The sequence below is a fragment of the Propithecus coquereli genome, unplaced genomic scaffold (assembly GCF_000956105.1).
Source record: "Propithecus coquereli isolate 6110/MARCELLA unplaced genomic scaffold, Pcoq_1.0 Scaffold39, whole genome shotgun sequence".
Classification (NCBI taxonomy): domain Eukaryota; kingdom Metazoa; phylum Chordata; class Mammalia; order Primates; family Indriidae; genus Propithecus; species Propithecus coquereli.
This window is the reverse complement of record NW_012149618.1, coordinates 6830461-6849492: the sequence shown is the minus strand read 5'-3', so window position 1 is coordinate 6849492 and position 19032 is coordinate 6830461. Positions and strand designations below refer to the sequence as shown.

The 19032-nt window shown below is 46.2% G+C and overlaps 1 protein-coding gene across 1 annotated transcript in view; it reads left to right on the top strand.

Moving 5' to 3' along the window:
* XDH (xanthine dehydrogenase) overlaps nucleotides 1-19032 on the top strand; it is a 78687-nt gene that overhangs the window by 31109 nt on the left and 28546 nt on the right. Inside the window, 10 exon segments of the mRNA XM_012652529.1 lie at nucleotides 5120-5188; nucleotides 5512-5598; nucleotides 6772-6913; nucleotides 9266-9358; nucleotides 9984-10135; nucleotides 11424-11517; nucleotides 12841-12950; nucleotides 15049-15233; nucleotides 16821-16995; nucleotides 18389-18472. Coding sequence (XP_012507983.1) covers nucleotides 5120-5188; nucleotides 5512-5598; nucleotides 6772-6913; nucleotides 9266-9358; nucleotides 9984-10135; nucleotides 11424-11517; nucleotides 12841-12950; nucleotides 15049-15233; nucleotides 16821-16995; nucleotides 18389-18472 — 1191 coding nt within the window.

Sequence of the window (19032 nt, the reverse complement as noted above, 5' to 3'; positions counted from 1 at the left end):
TTTGTTATTATAAGGAATGTGTACTACTGTGATGTGGTATAGTGTTATTTGAAAGTGGACTTGGATTAATTGTAAATGTATATTGCAAACTCAAGGGCAACTACTAAAAAAGGTTAAAAAAAGGAGTACAATAGAAAGGAGAAGTATAAGAAAGGAGAGGAAATGTAAGCATATCAATGCTCAATTAAAACCACAAAAGTCAGAAAACGTGAAAGACAAAAATAGGAACGAAGAAAAAGAGCAACAAATAGAAAATAGTAACAAATATAGTACATACTAATCCAATTATATCAATGATTACCTTAAACGTCAATAATCTAAATATACCAATTAAAAGACGGATATGGTCATAGTGGATCAAAAACCAAGACCCAACTATTTTAATATATGCTGTCTGCAAGAAACTCCCTTTAAATAGAAATAAAGTATAGATTAAAAGTAAATATATGGAAAAAGATGTACCATGCTAACATTAATTAAAACAAAGTGCGAACAGCCACATTAATTTCAGAGAAAGCAGACTTCAGACCAAGGAAAGTTATCAGGGAAAAAGAAGGGCATTAAAAATGATAAAAGGATCAATACTCCAACAAGACATAACAACCCTTGATGTATATGCACCTAACAACAGAGCTTCAAAATATGTGAGGCAAAAACTGATAGAATTGCAAGGGTAAGTAGATGAATCCACTATTACAGGTGGAGACATAAACAGGTGGAGACATCCTTCTATCAGAAATGGACAGATCCAGCAGGCCAAAAATCAGTAAGGCCATAGTTGAACTCAATAGTACCATCAATGAACTGGACATAATCGACATTTATAGACTACTTCAGTCAACAGCAGAAAAGGCACTGTTTTCAAGCTAACGTGGAACTTTTATATACATGGACCACATTCTCGGCTATAAAACACACCTTAACAAATTTAAAAGAATAAAAATCATGGAATATCTGCTCTCAAACTACATTAAATTAAACTAGAAGTTAATAACAAGAAGACAGCTGGAAAATCACCAAATACTTGGAGACTAAACAACACATTTCTAAATAACACAGGGATCAAAGAATAAATCTCAAAAAAAATTTTAAAATATTTTTAACTAAACAAAGTTAAAAATACAACTTATCAAAATTTGTAGGATGCAGTGAAAACAATACTTGAGGGGAATTTATAGTATTGAATGCATATATTAGAAAGGAAGAAATGTTTAAAATCAATAATCTATTCAGCCAACCCATCCCAGGCCTAAAATAAAATGAAATAAAATCAATAATTTAGGATCCCACCTTAGGAAACTAGAAAAAAACGGACAAATTAAATTCCAAGTAAGCAGATGAAAAGAAACAAAATTTAAAGCAGAAATCAATGAACCTGAACACAGGAAATCAATAGAGAAAATCAAATCTATTTCTTTGAAATAATCAATAAAATTGATGTCTCTGATCATGACAGCTAAGAACAAAAGAGAGAAGATACAAATTATTAATATCAAAATGAAAGAGAGGACATCACTGCAGATCTCATGGACATTAAATGGATAATAAATGAATATTAAGAACAACTCTATGCCCACAAACTTGATAGCCTAGATGAAATATTAATAAACCAATTCCTTGAAAGACATAATCTACTAAAACTCACACCAAAAGAAATAGACAATGTCAATAGGCCTATATCTATTAAAGAAATTGAATCAATAATTAATAACCTTCCAACACAGAAAGCACCAGGCACAGATGGATTTACTGGTGAATTCTACCAAATATTTAAGAAAGAAATTAGGCCAGTTTTCTACAATCTCTTCCAGAAGATATAATCACAGGGAATATAAAATTCAGTTGCTTTACTATATACCAGGAATGAACAAGTGGAATTTTAAATTAGAAACATATTACCATTTACATTAGCATCCCCCCCCAAAATGAAATACTTAGGTATAAATCTAAAAAGTATGTACAAGATTTATATGAGAAAAGCCACAGAACTCTGTTGAATGAAATCAAAGAAAAACTAAATAAATGGTGAGATATTTCTTGTTCATGGATAGGAAGACACAATATTATAAAGATGTCAATTTGTCCCAACTATAGACTCAATGCAATAACAATCAAAATCCCAGCAAATTATTTTATGGATATCAACAAACTGATTCTAAAGTTTATACAGAGAGGGAAAAGACCCAGAATAGCCAACTCAATATTGAAGTCAGAGGATTGACACTGCCCAATTTAAAAATTTACTATAAAGCTACACTTATCAAGACAGTGTGGTTTTTATAAAAGAATAGATAAATAGATCAATAGAGTAGAATAAAAAGCCCAGATATAGACCTAGGTACATATAGTCAGCTTATCTTTGACAAAGATAATATAAGGGAGCAGAGATAATCTTTTTAACAAATGGTGTTGGAACCACTGGACATTCACATGCAAAAAATGGATCTAGACACAGATCTTATACTCTTCTAAAAAAATAACTTAAAATGGATCAAAGACTTAAACATGAAACACAAAACTATAAAATTCCTAGAAGATAACATAGGAGAAAACCTAGATGACCTTGGGTATGACGACTTTTTAGATACAACACCAAAGGCAAGATCCATGAAAGAAATAATAATAAGCAAGACTTTATTGAAACTAAAAGCTTCCACTCTGCAAAAAGAGTGAGAAGACAAACTGTAGATTGGGAATAAATATTTGCAAAAGATACATCTGATAAAAGACTTATCCAAATATACAAAGAACTCTTAAAACTCAACAATAAGAAAATGAACAGCCCCATTAATAACTGGGTAAAAGACCTGAACAGCCACTTTGCCAAAGAATACATACGGTTGCCCAGTAAGCAGCTGAAGAGTTCAACATCATATGTCATTAGAGAATTGCGAATTAAAACAAAAATGAAATATCACTACCTACCTATCGAATAGCCAAATGCAAAACACTAACACCACCGAATGCTGGTGAGGATGTGGAGCAACGGGAGCTCAAGATGTCCTTTAGTCGGTGAACAGATAAATAAGCCATGGAACATCCAGGCAATGGAACATTATTTAGTGCTAAAAAGAAACAAAGTATCAAGCTACAAAAAGACACATAGAAACCTTAATTGCATATTACTAAGTGAAAGAAGCCAAACTGAAAAGGCTACATATTGTATGATACCAAATATATGACATTCTAGGGAAGACAAAACTATGGGGGCAGTAATAAGATCAGTGGTTGCCAGGGATTGGGGAAAGGGGATGAACAGGCAGAGCACAGAGGATTTTTAGGGCAGTGTAACTATTCTGCAAGATACTACAATAGTGGATATGTGTCATCATTCATTTGTCAAAACCCATAGAATGTACAACACCAAGAGTGAACCCTAATGTAAATTACGGACTGTCACGGACAGTGACAGGTCAGTGTTACCAATTGTAACAAACGTGCCACTCCGGTGCGGATAGATGTCGACAGTGAGGGAGGGTGTGCGTGTGTGAGGACAGAGGGTATTTGGGCATTCTCTGTACCTCTCACTCAGTTTTGCTGTGAACCTACAACTGCTCTAAAAATAAGAAGAAAGTTTATTTGAAAGAAAAAAGCACAAGCCCAGAAACTTACTTAATGAAGCAGAAATCTCAGGAGGGCAGGGATGGGAAAATCCAGCCTTATCCAACCTCGGGAGACCTTGAGGGCAGTGATGCATGATTGTACATCACAATAATTTATGTCATAAACACATCAAGGAATTATCAAGAACAAAGAGCTGAGTAGTAATGCACTGGCCCCTTAATCATCCGGGGAATGTACTTCTGTGAAACATGTCCCTCCTCAGGAGGGCTGGGTGAGGCGGATGCCTTGCAAGAAGCAGGTCCCTCTCACATCACATGGGGCCCGGGAATTCCCCTGTGTTGCTCCTTCTCCAAGAAGGAAAGTGAGAAGAGGCGCTAGGGAACCTGTCTTCCTCCCTTTCTGTCTAAGTACAGAGGGGAAGGGCAAGGTGGCAGTGGGAGGGCCAGAGTGGACCAAGCAGGTCTGGCGTCCAGTGGCCAAGCCGTGGATGTGCAGGGGGTCGAGGCGAGGGAGGTCTTTCTCTCCTTAGGCCATCGGCCGACTGTGCTCACCACTTCTCACACCTCCGGTCTCCATGGCCCTCTGAATGTTTTCTTGGGAAAGACAGTGGGTTGTGACACACCTTTGGGAAATGTCGGCACGGCAGGGTGTCTCCCGTGGCTCATGTGCAGGAGGGCTGCTCGCAGCCTGCTCCTTCAGAAATCAGCTACTCCAGAAAAGTGCCTGGTGCTGGGCCTATGAGCTTTCCCCACTTTGTCTCAGCACAACTCCACAATTCTGGAGTGTCTCCTGGAGCCCTGAGCCACAGCTCCTGACTGCTTGGAGCAGATCAGTTGGGTGAACACACCCCTGCCCTGCTCTGCAATGCCTCGTTCCGGGAGGCAGCGATTCTGGGCTCTACTTGTGCTCTGCCCTTGGTATCCTGAGAGGTCTTGAGCAAGTCCTTTCTCAGAGCCGATGGGTGATTGACCTGTGCCCTTCCCCCGGAGCAGGCCCCCTGTGAGTGAAGAGTGCATAGCTTTCTGGGAACAAGTGCCTACTAAGTAGCAGGGAGGGCACTGGGCACGCTGGCTGGACACATCGCTGGGCCCAGCGCTGGTTTTGGACATCCTTGGCAGGGTCCCGCAGCCTGGGAGACACTCAGCCAAGCCCCACAGAATCTGACTGACCTGGAAGTAGAGCCTCTTGAATGCTGAGAGAACCGATGGGAATTTCTCTCATCCGGGCTTCCTAAGGAAGCAGCGCTAAAGAAGGAAAATGGGCATAAGGATAGGTTTTGATAAAGTAGGAGCTAATTTTAATGGAGATGTTTTCCAAAATTCAATTTCCCTGTTCCTCCTGTTTGTTTATCCATGAGTTGTTTAATCTACATGAGCCAAGCCAGGGAGAACGTAGCAGAGCCCTCAACTCACGCAATAAGGCAGGTGGGATGGGGCAGGGTCTCTGCTCCTCCTGTGCATTGCTGGAGTTTGCTAGATATTGATAATGTAGGTTCCTCAGCTTCTGTGAAAACTCTTTGCAAATATCCTTGTGTGAATGTTCATCGTCTCTCTAGGATGGTGGATGCTGCAGAGGAGATGGGGACAATCCAAACTGCTGCATGAACTCAAAGAAAGACCACGTGGTAAGTGGGTACCTCTCCCCCTGGAAGCCTGGGGGGGCCACTCTCAGAGGAGTCAGTGCACTCTCTCCACACCCCAGCAGTGGGGGCCAGAGAGGAAACTACGGTGAGGGTCGGTGATGGCCGACTATGGAGGTGTGAAGGTGCATATCAGCCCTGGGTTCTCTGGCAAGACCTCCTGTTCCTGCTCCCCGGGAGCTGCCTGCCCCTCCACCAGCCTGCTGGGGGCCGGGACTGAGCTCGCTTGGAGAAAGGGCTGCATCAGTCCTATGGGGCATTCGGAAGGAGAAGACACCATACCACTTACCTGTTCTCTTTCCCCACAGGTCAGTCTCTCGCCATCTTTGTTCAAACCAGAGGAATTCATGCCCCTGGATCCCACCCAGGAGCCCATCTTCCCCCCAGAGTTGCTGGTAGGTGACGCCTCAGGGAGAGGTCCAGCCTGGCTGTACCGCAAGTCCCTGGAGACCTGCTGTATTTCCATTCCTACCTTGTGCCTTCCTTGTGCTTTAGGCTTCAGCCAGCATATCCCTTCCTCTTTCTGACACTGCTGCTGGGCCAAGTCCCCCTGTTACATACGCCCAAGCCCCTGCCCTTCTCACACGTGTCACACTCAACGTTACTAATTTGGTGTTTTGTGTTCCTCGCTAGATGACAGGCCCTGTGAGGAAGGGGATCGTGTCTCTGGGCACACCATGTAGCAGTAGTAGGTGCTCTATAACTATTTGTTGACCTCCTGGCTATACCTAATGTATAGCCCCCCACCTCCCCCATACACACACAAGCAACCTGTTCTCTCTACAAGCAGTCCGTTGATTTAAAAAACAAACAAAAAAGAGCAATATTCAAAGGACATGACCCGCAGTTTGCAGCTCTGTTTTAAGGCACCCCTCCACACCATCTTTCTCACCTTCACTCCAGCATTTATTGCAAGGAAAGAGTCAAGCACTCCCAGAGTTTCTCAAGTACACATTTCTTGGGGTGCTGAGCTCATGAAGACTGCCCTGTAGGCTCAACAGGCCAGAGAAAATGGCTTTGCAGCAGGGCCCCGCATATCTTTCTCGGACCATGAAACCTTGAAAACGCGTCAACTTGGTCTTGGGGTTTCCTTCGCAGCCCAGCGTCACCCTGCATGCACCGGGCGCCAGACCTCTTGCACACCCACTTCTGACACCCTTTCCTCCCCAGCTCTTCCCACGCCTTGTCCACTGCGCCCCCTGGAGTCAGTGTGGGGCACTGCAGGAACCTGGGCTGTCTGCCCGGTCAGTTGGGGTCCTCTCATGGCAGGCGATTTTCAGTGGGTCCCATAACCTCCTTGATCCTCAGGTGTCTCTTTCACTTGGAAAAATGAGGCTCACATGGCTCCTTCATTGGAGGTCTTGTAAAGACTAAGTGTGTATTTAATGGCCCCAAAGGAGTTCCTGCCTTACTATTAATTCCCCTTTCTTCTCCCCTAACATATATCTTCGTCCTGAACTCAGTATTAAGCAAGCCAATAGAAGAGTTGATTGCAGATTAAAGCAATTTCTCAGGGGAATGGCAGTGGGAAGAAGGAGACAGTGTAGTAAGAAAACTACATTTCCCAGAGGCTGAAAGACACTCCTCGGAGGCAGCTGCGTTTTGAAGGGGAGCGTGTGACGTGGATCCAGGCCTCCACCCTGAAGGAGCTGCTGGACCTCAAAGCTCAGCACCCTGACGCCAAGCTGGTGGTGGGGAACACAGAGATTGGTAAGGCCTGGGGCCTGGGAGTGCTGCTGGGTCCTTCCTGCCCCCTCACTGTCCCCAATACTGCCACTCTGCGCCCCACCCTCCTCCCCCACTGACTGCCCTGAAGCCCCCGAGGAGCCCTGGACACTTGAATTCTTGCAAAGGCCCCTGGCTTTGGAGTGGCACAGATCTGGCTCAGCGCCTTGCTGGTTGTGTGTCCTCCCCTTCCCTCCTTTTCCCTTCTCTTGTATGGGGCAATAACAGATCCTCAAATGGTTGTTTTGGGTATTAAATGAGATCCTTATGTGCACGTCGACTTTTCCCCATAAACATTTACAGAGTGCCAGCTATGAGCCAGGGACTCTGGGAAGGGCTTGGGATACAAAGGTCACCTGGAAACAGTTCCTTCCCTCAAGGCTCTCCTAATCTAAGGGAGGAGGGAGGGAAGTAAACAAAGTGTCCAGGCCAGGCTCTGACGGACACCAGAGCTTCCACAGGTGTCACACCTTTGCCTCCCCTTTCCTGGGGGGTGAGGTGATAAGGTGAAGGAGATGTCCAAGTGTGACTGTTTGTGTTGCCTGTAACCGTGGCCACCGGCCCTGTTGGTGCCACCACCTGGGGCGTGAGGCCTGCCACATGTGACCAGGCTGAGGGACTCAGGACATGCAGCTCTCAGCCCCAGTGCTTCAAGAGACAGGGAGAGATAGCAGAGCTGCCCAGAGCTGCCCAGGCCTCTCCTAATCCATCTCTCAACCTGGCTTAGCCTGTTTCCTCTTTACTGGGTCCCAAGCCTAGTGAGGATCTAAGTGGCATAGCTGAGGTTTCTCCTAGAGGACCTCTGGTTTGGGGCATGTGGGGGTGGGTATGACATGCTTTTAAGCAGGCAAGTCCAGCTTGTAGGAGACTCCTGGCTCTGGTTCCTCAAGGAGCCCTGAAGCCCTGGGTTCTGCTTGGACCCACAGCCACAGAGAGGAGGGCCTGGCGGGGTCAGTGCTGATGGAGCTCAAAGCTGTCCTTGCCTTTGTGAACACAAATGTTGCAGTTTTGCAACACAGTGGGATGGCAGGGTGGGCTGAGACATGCCTCAAGTGATGTGATCCTGGTGGCCATGGCCGAACAGGATTCATGGCCCATGTAGTCCAGGGGTGGCATGATCTAAGGTGGCTGGGAGAATCTTAGGAGATCCTTTGACACTTGACATGTTTCTTGCCATGAGTCATACAATGTCCAGGGTCCAGCTGGATTCCAAGAGGAAGGAATTTACAAAGATTGTATAAGCCCCACAATTAGGAATAATCTCTCTGGACCACTTCTATCTGCCCCTCTCCCTCCTCCCTTATACACACACCCCAAGGGCGTAAGCACCTCTGGCCGACGCAGGGTGTCCATGGAAGGTGGGCAGAGAGAAAACCTAATCAAGGCGGGGCTTTCTGTTTCAATCTGTGTTCTTCATCCTTAGAGCTGATATTCAAACAAGCCAGACTCCTCGAAGCCTGGGACCCCCTTCAGAAATCCTAAGCAGCACTGGGGGCGGGGGAAGGGGTAACCTTTCCCACGTATAGCCCTGTTGGCAGGGCTGGGAGAGGGGCTGAGCCCGCTGGGTCTAAGGAACAGGGGAGCATCTGTATAACAGAGGTTCCTAACTTGATTCGTTGGGGAAAACATAAACCAGACACATGTGTGGCCCTGCAAAGTCATGCATCTTGGAGAACTCAGACAGCTACTAGGGACTGGAGGACAGATTTGAAGTTTTCTCTCTCATTTTCCTTTTTTGGTTTAATGTTAGACTTTCATGTTTTTATTACTATTACACTCTAACACTAATAATAGTTCAAGTGCTCAAATTTGCCTACTCTTAGCTGTGTGATTTGGGCAAGAAACTTACTCTTTCTGTGCCTCACTTTCTTCATCTATAAACAGCGATAAATCACAGTACCTCACAGGGTTGTTGTGAGATTTAAACGAGTTGAAATAGGTAAGGTGCTTAGAAGAGTTCCTGACATACCTTGATTTCCTGTGTTTCCTCATGTTATCACACACACATTCACATGCACACACACACACATTAATACATTGGAGTGAATTCAAACTCATTTCATTTGAATTCAGATAGGGTTTTTTTTGTTTTTTTTTTTTGAGAGGGAGAGAAGACATAATTTTAGGGCTGACAGTCCAGAGACTGCTCCTAATCCCACATGTTGTCCACTGCATTTCCTAATCCCACATGTTGTCCACTGCATTTCCTAATCCCAAGACACCCACGGAGCATGATATGGTATGAATATGTCATATGTCCTGTGTGTGGTACTGCTGAGGCCTGCGCTGATGGTACAACCATGGGCCTATAGTTTCGGGCTTCTCGTTTCTCTCAAGGCATTGAGATGAAATTTAAGAACATGCTGTTTCCTCTGATCGTCTGCCCAGCCTGGATCCCGGAGCTGAACTCGGTGCAGCATGGACCTGAGGGTAAGGGGAGGCTGGCCCAGGCCCACAGAGAGGCTGAGATGCTGGGGATGGGTCACGAGAGGGGATGGCAGGTGCCAGGGTGGCTCCCTGTTGGCTCTGGTTGCCTCCTGCTGCTCCTGGGGCCTCTTCACGCCCTGGGGAAGTGGGAGGCTGGGGAGGGGGCCCTTTCATTGCCTTTCTCCCACCAAGCATCCAGGGCAGGGTGCCAGTGGGCAAGAGGCTGTGAGGTCTTCAAGAGTCGTTGTCAATCCTGGCTACACAATAGAATCTCCCGTGGCGGGTGGGGTGGGAGAGGTGAGGGGTTGTGCCCAGGTGCTTTTTTAAAAAATGCCAGGACTTCATCCCTAGAAATTCTGATTTTATTGAGTTGAGAATCACTGGTTTAGAGGAAAAAGCATAGGTTGTAGGATCAAGAGGCCTGGGCTTGCGTACTGGCTCTTTTATTAGCTGTGTGACATTGGTTAAGTCACTTAACCTCTCTGGGCCCTAATTTCCTCATCCATATAAATATATGAGACTTGATGCAGCCGTGCTCGGGTTGCTCTAAAGCTTCATAGGAGCTGTATATTGAAACCGTTTTCTGAGTTGTAGAGGGATTCATGTTATTCTGAGTATGTGTTCCCAGGTATTTCCTTTGGAGCTTCTTGCCCCCTGAGCTTTGTGGAAAAGACCCTGGTTGATGCAGTTGCTAAGCTTCCTGCTCAGAAAACAGAGGTGTTCAGAGGAGTCTTGGAGCAGCTGCGCTGGTTTGCTGGGAAGCAGGTCAAGTCTGTGGCGGTGAGTCTCGGAGGCAAGCAAAGCCCGGGAGACGGGGCCTGTCACAGAAAGCAGGGTGGCTTGTCTGGCCGCTGCTGCAGACTCTTTGCTTGCTTCAGCCCAGTGGGCCTCAAACTTTAGTGCTTAGAATTGCCCGGGGCAGGTGGGGTGGTGCCTGTTAACAATGCAGATTCCTGGGCCCCACCCTCAGAGACCCCGAGCTTGGGTGTAGGGTGCAGCCCAGGGATCGGTGCTTCTGATGAAAGTGGTCTGTGGGCCCCTCTGGAAAACTCTTACTCTGTGACTCAGTCTTCACCCCTGAGGTTGCAGAGATACAGCTTTCTGCCCCCCTCTTCTGAGCTTGGCTGTGTCTCTCAGTAGATGAATAAGAGAGGTGTTAGGAAGAAGGCAAAATTCCGAGGGATTCTCCCTTTCAGAATTAGGGAGAACCAGAGGCAGAGCCCCCGTAAGAGGAGGGAGGGATTCACCTGTTGACTATTCACAACCAGCTTTCAGACTAGCCCTGAAATTCCCAGTTTGCAAATGGTGACGTTCACACACCCTGTGCCATTTGAGGTTCACAGCAATTTACACCGTTGGGAAGAAAGTTCTTCCTTCTATTTTTAATTTTTTAAAAATTGAAAATGAAATAGCCTACTCCTATTCCCCTACCCCCACCCCAAGTATCTGCCACGTCTGATTGTAGATGAGAAGACATAAAAGCTCTACTGACTTCCTTAGTTCTGCTAGAACCTAGGAAGTTCCAGGAAGTTCCAGGAAGAACTTTGTTTTCATTGTGCAACTGATTCTCTTTCTGTTTTCTAACAATGAGAACCTTGTATCTGATTCTTCTTACATTTTGTGCCAAATTCCTGGGAAGTTGAGGTCCAAATAGAACAAATTGTTCAACCTTAACTTCCTCCTCTTTTTCCTTGATCCTTGATCTTTGATCTTTATCTTCTATTTCTATTTTACCAACTCTCTATGGCCTTTGTGATGAATCACTTCAATCCTTTCAGGAAAGGGTTTGCTGAAATCAAACAAACAAACAAATTTAAAGGGGCTTACCTGGTAAGTTTCAGAGCTGAGACTTCAATCCCAAAACTTGGGATTGAAAACTGATTTTAAGTTTTGCACATTTTCCCAAATGTACAAGTTCTGACTGTGCATATCTTGTGTCTAGAGGGAGCGCAGGTCCTTGGGCTCCCCTTGCAGTGGGTGTCACCACCTGCCCTGTGTGCAGGAGCCAGCTGCATGAGCAAGGGCTTCCTGGGGTGGGCTCTCACTGCACGCTCTCTGCTTGTCCTAGTCCATTGGAGGGAACATCATCACCGCCAGCCCCATCTCCGACCTCAACCCCGTGTTCATGGCCAGCAGGGCTAAGCTGACTCTCGTGTCCAGAGGTGAGCTGCCTGAAGCAGAATTCCAGAAAGAAGGACTTGGGCGAGAAAACTCTCCCTAGATAAGTCATCTTCTGGAGAAACAGAACCCAAAGTTCAGTGACCCATCTGTCCTAAAGTTTGAATCCAGGGAAGCTGCAAGGGGAATGCATCCCAGTTAGGGGCCAGGAGAGCTGGTCCTTTTCTTTACAAAGAATTCACAACAGGAACTGCCGTCCGGGTGTCTGCCTTACATGGCATTGTGTGGGGGCTGGAATGTGCTGGCTTACCGTAGCCGACTGTTGGATTTGCAGGAATTCTATGAGCCATTTGTTAAACATGGGCATTATTAAAAACTGAATTATATAAATTCACAATGAAATAAGTTATAATCAAAACAAAGGTAACAAATACTCAAAATTCGTCACTTCCTAATTATTTTACTTCATTTTTCTATTATGTGTACTCGAGCTTGTTTATACGTGCCGTACAGTGGAAACGCTACACCACTGTGAGCTCCCTCAGAGACCACCCTAGATCTGACATTCGTTAGGAGGATTCAGCACATAGTCCTACTCATGGCTGTGATTCATTACAGCAGGATACAAAACAAAATCAGCAAAGGGAAAAGGTGTTTGGGGCAAAGTCTGGGGGAAACCAGGCACAAACTTCCAGACACTTCTCCCAGTGGAGTCACAGAGGACGTGGTTAGTTCCTCCAGTCGTGAGTTGTGACAACACACGTGAAGTCTTGTCTACCTAGGAAGCTTGTGAGAGACTCAGCACCCAGGATTTTCTGGGGGGCTGGTCACAAAGGCGGCCTCTGACTGGCATGTACCAAAAGTCCAGACTCCCAGAGGAAAGCAGGCATTCATCATAAACCATATGGTTTAGTTTGGGCACAGTGAGCCGCTCATGTCATGGAACGGTGGGAACCCTTCCGAAACACAAATTCCGAGGGCCAACCTTGTGAGGAGGCCTCACAGAGGACCGTGGTCAGGGCTGCTGTGCTAACCTTTTTCCTGCCCTCTTCCCAGCTTCACAGTCAGTGACGCCATTTTGGCAGCTTGCAATTGGCTCTGGTGGGAGCTTTATACTATAGAAACTGCAGGATGCTACAGAACAGGCTCCCCCACGGCCCCAAAGAGCAGGTTGTTAAATATTCACCAGCACACCATTGCTTAAGGATTTCAGATGGGGGACCTGGCCCCAATTGTGCCAGTCGTTCCCTCTGACTATGGGCATGAGACACCAGGGGGAAGAGTCCCACTGGTGGGTTGTCCTCTCCTCCCGATATGGTCCCCACCTCTCCCTCACATCGGTCCCTCTTCATCTTGCCTCTGTACAGGCACCAGGAGAACTGTTCGGATGGATCACACCTTCTTCCCTGGCTACAGGAAGACCCTGCTGAGTCCAGAGGAGATACTTCTCTCCATAGAGATCCCCTATAGCAGGGAGGTGAGTGTTGGGAGTGGTCCAGTGTCTGCCCGAATAAGTCCCAATGCCAGGCTCCAGAACGAAGACCAGGGTCTGCCTCAGGACCAACTTGAGCATCCCTCAACTTTAGCATTGACGTTTTTCTCTCTGAACTTCGCCTTTAATGAACCGATCATCTTCCTCTCTGGAGGATGCGAGTTGCAGGGTAGGAGTGTGTAGGACACGGACTGTGAAACCAGACAGCTGGAGGTATGGTCCTGAATGAGTCATTTCACCTTTCTGGGCCCCAACTTCTTCATCTGTAAAATGGGCACCCTGTCACCTACTGTGCTGGTTATTGTGAGGACTAAAAATAAATCACTCATAAGATTCCTGGCAGCTGTCTGAGAGCCAGTGAAGATGCCACAATTGCAAGAACACATCCGGCTGTCAAGTATTCCTGCCCCACGTCAGAGGAGACTTTTTCTCCTGCGGTAAAGAGTGCAGGGTTTGCGAGCTGAGCAGGGAAGATGCTCTGAGTCATATCTACATGTGCTGACCTTGGGTTTGAGGAGCTGTCGGTGCCAACAGATTCCTGCTGCATGAGTAGCTCTTCTGGCCCGCTGGGGTGGGTCTGGCCACCCCTGGCTGCCTTGCTCTTGTTCTTTGAGGCCTGCGGTGTCTTGACCTGGCGTGGCTCTCCCCACTCTCAGCAGCTGGCAACTCAAGACACAATCCACGATGGGCCTCTCAGAAAAGCGGTCTGTGAGAGGCCTGGGGAGCAGCTGTCAAGGAGGGTGTGAGTGTTCCCCACAGCTAGTGCTTTAGCGAGTGTTCCTAGGCATGTTTTGCCCTTGCTAATTTTGACCTCCTTAATGAGAATGCTAATTAAATTAGAGCAATTATATCCCTGAGGTGGTTTCTTAATGATTTTCTAGCTTGTCCTTATAGACCATTTTGAGCAGTGATTCCCAGAGTTTTGAATTTCACAGTTCAGTAATCTTTTTTTTTTTAGTGGGGAGGGGGGAGGAAACAGGCACAGCACTACCTAGCTTTTATTTTGCCACGTACGGTCATTAACAAAAAAGCAGCATTTCATAAAAGAAAAGAGATTGTAATACCCAGAATTAGGAAGCTTTGTTAAGAAAGAATGTTGTCAACCTGGTGCTGACTGTTCTTGGCATCCTAGTGAAAACATCACCGCAGACTGGTGCAGGCCTGGGAGTGAGCATCTGGAACCTCTGTTCCAGAATGAAGTTCGAACTCTGGACTTCGTGTCCCAGGGTCATGTTTGACACCAGGACTCTGAGCTAGCTTTATCTTCAGGAGGGGCTCTCCATGGCTTCTTCGAAGAAAATCCTGAGGCCATTTGGGGGCCTCAGCAGTGGGCCTCGTTTTGCTTTCCAGTAGATCTGCTGTGGGTGTTACTCAGAATTTGCCATGCCAGGATGAGTTCAAACCTCAAGAGGAACCTGACTTGGAAAGGGCTTGAAATTACATGGCTCTTACCTGGGAAGTAACTCACATACTCCTTCTGTCCCCAAAGACAGATCCTGGCTCAGACTCAGGGGGTAAAGTATGCGTAAATCTCAAAGGCAGCAATTGTTTCATAGTGTGACTTTCTTTCAGGAAACAAGATTTCTGAATGTAGCCAGTAGACTGGTGGGAGGGAGGAGTTAGAGAGCACCTGTGGAGGCCACAGCTGAAGGTGTTTCCAAACAGCCCTTGGCAGCTCACTGTCTCTGCTAGACAGGCCGGCAGGCCAACAGGGGGCTCAGCACAGCCCCCAGAGAAGCTGGTGGGAGCTGATACTGGGCTCCAGGTGAGGAAGGTGAAGGCCCCTTCCTCCTGCCCCGCTGCTCGTTTGGTGGAGACCACCAGTTATACTTTGTCCCTCACCCTCAGCTTTCCTGACTAATGAGGAGAAATCCTGACACTTTTTCAGCTCCTGGGAATGTTCTCTGGACCTTCTAAAAATGTGCTGTCAGTTATGCTTGTCTTTGACTCCTGGGCCAACTCCCCCACTGATTTGCGATGGTGTTGTCACCCCACCTCACCTCGTGGCCCCGTGTTTCAGGTTTGCCATTTGCAGTCCTTGCAAAACAAGGTGGAAAACAGGCACGTTTCTGGGTTTTTTTAGGGTGAGTTTTTCTCAGCATTCAAGCAGGCCTCCCGGAGAGAAGATGACATTGCCAAGGTGACCAGCGGCATGAGAGTTTTATTCAAGCCAGGAACCACAGAGGTGAAGGAGCTGGCTCTTTGCTATGGCGGAATGGCCAACAGAACCATCTCGGCGCTCAAGACCACCCAGAAGCAGCTGTCCAAGTAAGGGCTAACAGCAAAAGGAAGCTGCTGCTGCTGTTGCCGATGCTGTGTTATTGCGGCTGCTGCTACTGTGACTACTGGTGGTGTTACTCTTGCTGCAACTACTACTATTACTATTGCTTCTACTGCTGCTCTTGCTTCTACTAGTACTATAACCACTGTTACTACTATCGCTATTGTGCTACTACTAGCATTACTTCTAGTAGTATTGCCACTGCTGTAATACTATCATTGCTACTACTGCTATTATTAATACCATTGCTACTGTTGCTACAGCTACAACTAATATTCCTATTGCTACTATTGCAGCTGTTTCTACTACTCTTCTACTACTACAATTACCACTGCTACTCATTACTGCTATTACTATTACTACTGTTACTAGTACTATCACTACTGCTACAATCACTGCTGCTTTTCTGACTATCATGACCATGATTAGTATTACTGCTGTTATTACTATTACTATTGCTACTACTGCTGCTACCTCTCTGCTGCTTATGCTATTATTACTGCTGCTACTATTACTGTTGTTACTATTAATATCAGTATTTTACTAATAGCATTACTGTTGCTACTGCTATTGCCACTGCAATTACTACTATCACTATTACCATTGTTACTAGTACTGCTGCTGCTGTTACTGCTACTACTAGTATTTATTGCTGTTGCTGCTATTGCTATGACTGCTACTTTTTGACTTTGAGGCTGTTACCATTACTATTACTACTATTGCTGCTGCTATTACACTAGTAGTAATATTGCTGCTGCTACTACTACTTCTACTACTGCTAGTAGTATCAGTGGTGCTGTTGCTACCATTAATACTGCTTTTTCTTGTACTACTATTACTACTTCTACTACTACTATTCATATTGTTACTGTTACCGTTACCATTACTATTACTGCTGCCGCCACTGCGAGCATTATTACTAGTAGCATTGATGCTGGTGCTGGTACTACTGCTAATATTAAATACTACTATTGCTGCTACTGCTGGTGCTATTACTACTACTGCTACTACTAATATTATTAGTATTACTACGGCTATTATATAACAGCAATTGTAGCAGGCACTTCACTGGCATAATCCTATATATCCTTAAAATAACCATATAAGATCAACAAAGCTCAGCTTGGAATTTGGATCCTTGTTCCAGTTTCTGCCTCTGACATTTACCAAATTGGTGACATAAGTCAAGTGACTGTCCTCGTGCCTCAGTTTTCTCATTGGTAAATGGGTATAAGAATTTTCCCTGCTACACTTTTTGATTTAAATTAAAAGTGACGACTCATATAAAGCATGTAGGATATTGACCAGCACATTGTAAGGACTCAATAGACTTAACTATTCATAGTCATAGTCATAGTAGCATGTTTATATTTTTATGGTCTTTTTTAGCGTATCTAACTTTAAAGATAAGGAAACTGAGGCTCAAGGAGGTTAAGTAACTTGCCTAAAGTCCTCCAAGTATCCGAGCCAAAGTTCAACCCGAGCTCTGTAGCACTCCGAGGCTCTGGGCACCCGGCTCCGCACGGAGGCACGTGGAGGGCTGGGTGGGAGCGCCCGCGCTCTGCTCTCCACAGGCTCTGGAAGGAGGAGCTGCTGCAGGACGTGTGCGCAGGCCTGGCGGAGGAGCTGCTGCTGCCCCCCGACGCCCCCGGCGGCATGGTGGAGTTCCGGCGCACCCTCACCCTCAGCTTCTTCTTCAAGTTCTACCTGACAGTTCTTCAGAAGCTGGGCAAAGAGAACCCAGACAACGTGAGTGCGGGGCCTGGCAAGGCACAGGTTCTCTGCAGCATTTTTTGGGGGACGTGAGAATCTGGTCTGGGTGGTAAACTTGCTCCTCTCCTCTGGACATCTGAGGGCAGAAGAGCAGAGACCAGGGACACAGTCCAGGAGCTGCGGAGATGGGAGCGACCAGGCGGCTGAGAGGCAGAGCGCTGGGCTGGGTGTCAGGGATGCGGGGATGTCACTACTTCACCGTGAGAACTTGAATAGTCACAATTCTCTGTTTCAGCTGTGAAATCTGCAAAAGGGGCAGCAAACCAGACGATCCTGGCAGTAGAGTTGATACGACTGTGGTTTTGTGGGTTAGAAAGGGAATGTAGAGTGTGACGAGAAGGTAGGGTGGACTGGGAATGTCAGCGGGGGCTGCAACAGCCAGGGCGCGGTGGCCCGCGCAGGACGTGCGCTCAGGAGAGGCTGCGATTTGTTCACCAGCACGCATTGATCTCTTGCTTGAAAGCGCCAGGTTGCACCTGGCACTGGGGGCAGCCTAGCGTGGGGGACTGTGGTCACTGAAGGCGTCCTGGTGAGACGGCTGCGGAGATGGAGTGTGCAGGGGGACAGAGGAGAGAAAGCTTCACAGATTTGGGGACGGCAGAGCGAAATCCCTCTTTTAAAAACATTAATAATACATTTTCCCCTAATTATAAAAGTAATAAGGACTTATTGTGAAAAACTAAAAAAATACAGGGTTGTATAAAGAAAACCTAAAATTGCTCTTACTCTCAGATTCCAGAGAACATCACTGCTAATATTTTGGTTAATTCGTCTGATCTTTCACCTACATTTATCTGTCCATTTGTCTGTCGCACTGTTTGTCTGCCCCATCTTTCTTTCTTTCTGTTTCTATATGTCCTTCCACCCTCCTATCAATATATCTATCATCTTCCTGTCTGGAGATATCATTTTCTAAACAGATTTGGGGGCACGCTGCATAGAGAGTTCTACATTCCCCTTGCTTTCATTGAGACTGTAGTGTGAACACGTTCCATATCACTAAATACTCCCCATGGAATTGCAGAGGGTAAGGGAGACTGCCAGGAAGGCCAGGGAGAAGTGTATCTCCGACACAGAGGGCAGTGTGCATCCATGCAGGAAGGAAGGAGAGAGTGTGGTGCGTTGGAGAAAGCAGAAACCATTCGGTCTGCTGGTGCAGGGTGGCTGGCCATGAAGCTGAGGCTGTTACTAAACAGTGAGCCCTCAGAGCCCATGTTTGGATGTTGAGAGATCTAGCCAGTACTTAAAGGGCTATAAAATGAGGAACGAAGAGATAGGTTGTCACTTTTATCACTTGGGGACAACCAAGGAAGAGAACAATGATCAAAATATAGTTCTAGTCACCTCTGTTATTATCTTGCCTCCACAGATGTGTGGTCTGCTGGACCCCACCTTCGTCAGTGCCACTTTACTCTTTCAGAAAGACCCTCCGACCAATGTCCAGCTCTTCCAGGTGAGTACAGACGGCGTATGGCTAATATCAGGAGCTTTGCTGCTAGTATCAGGCTACAGGTGATCAGTGGCTGACCACTGACAAATGACCAACTTGAATTGTATGTAGGTGCATTAAGCTCCTTACTTTTGTGCATAGATACCCAGTGAAGAAAATAGGCGTCATATTGATGTTAATGCCGATATTTCCCCTTCGTTTGCCTAAATTTCTCTCTTGGGATTAGGCTTTCATCTGCACCTGTTCCTTAAAGAAATTTTCTTTTCCCCATTTTATCTTTTCCAGCCCCGTTGTGGGCTAATGTGCAAAGCCAGAAGTCTTCTTGAGCATGCTAAAAAATATCTTTCTATCAACTGCAAGTTTTTGAGAGGTCCTGGGTAAAAGGTCAGCAAACTTTTCCTAGGAGCACTTAAGATTTCAAGGGCCAGATAGTCTCCATTGCAGCATCTCCACTCTGTCATTGTAGCACAAAGTGCCACAGGCAATACACGAATGAATGAGTGTGCTGTGTTCCAATAAAACTTTATTTACAAAAACAGGCAGTAGGCCAGAGTTGGCCCACA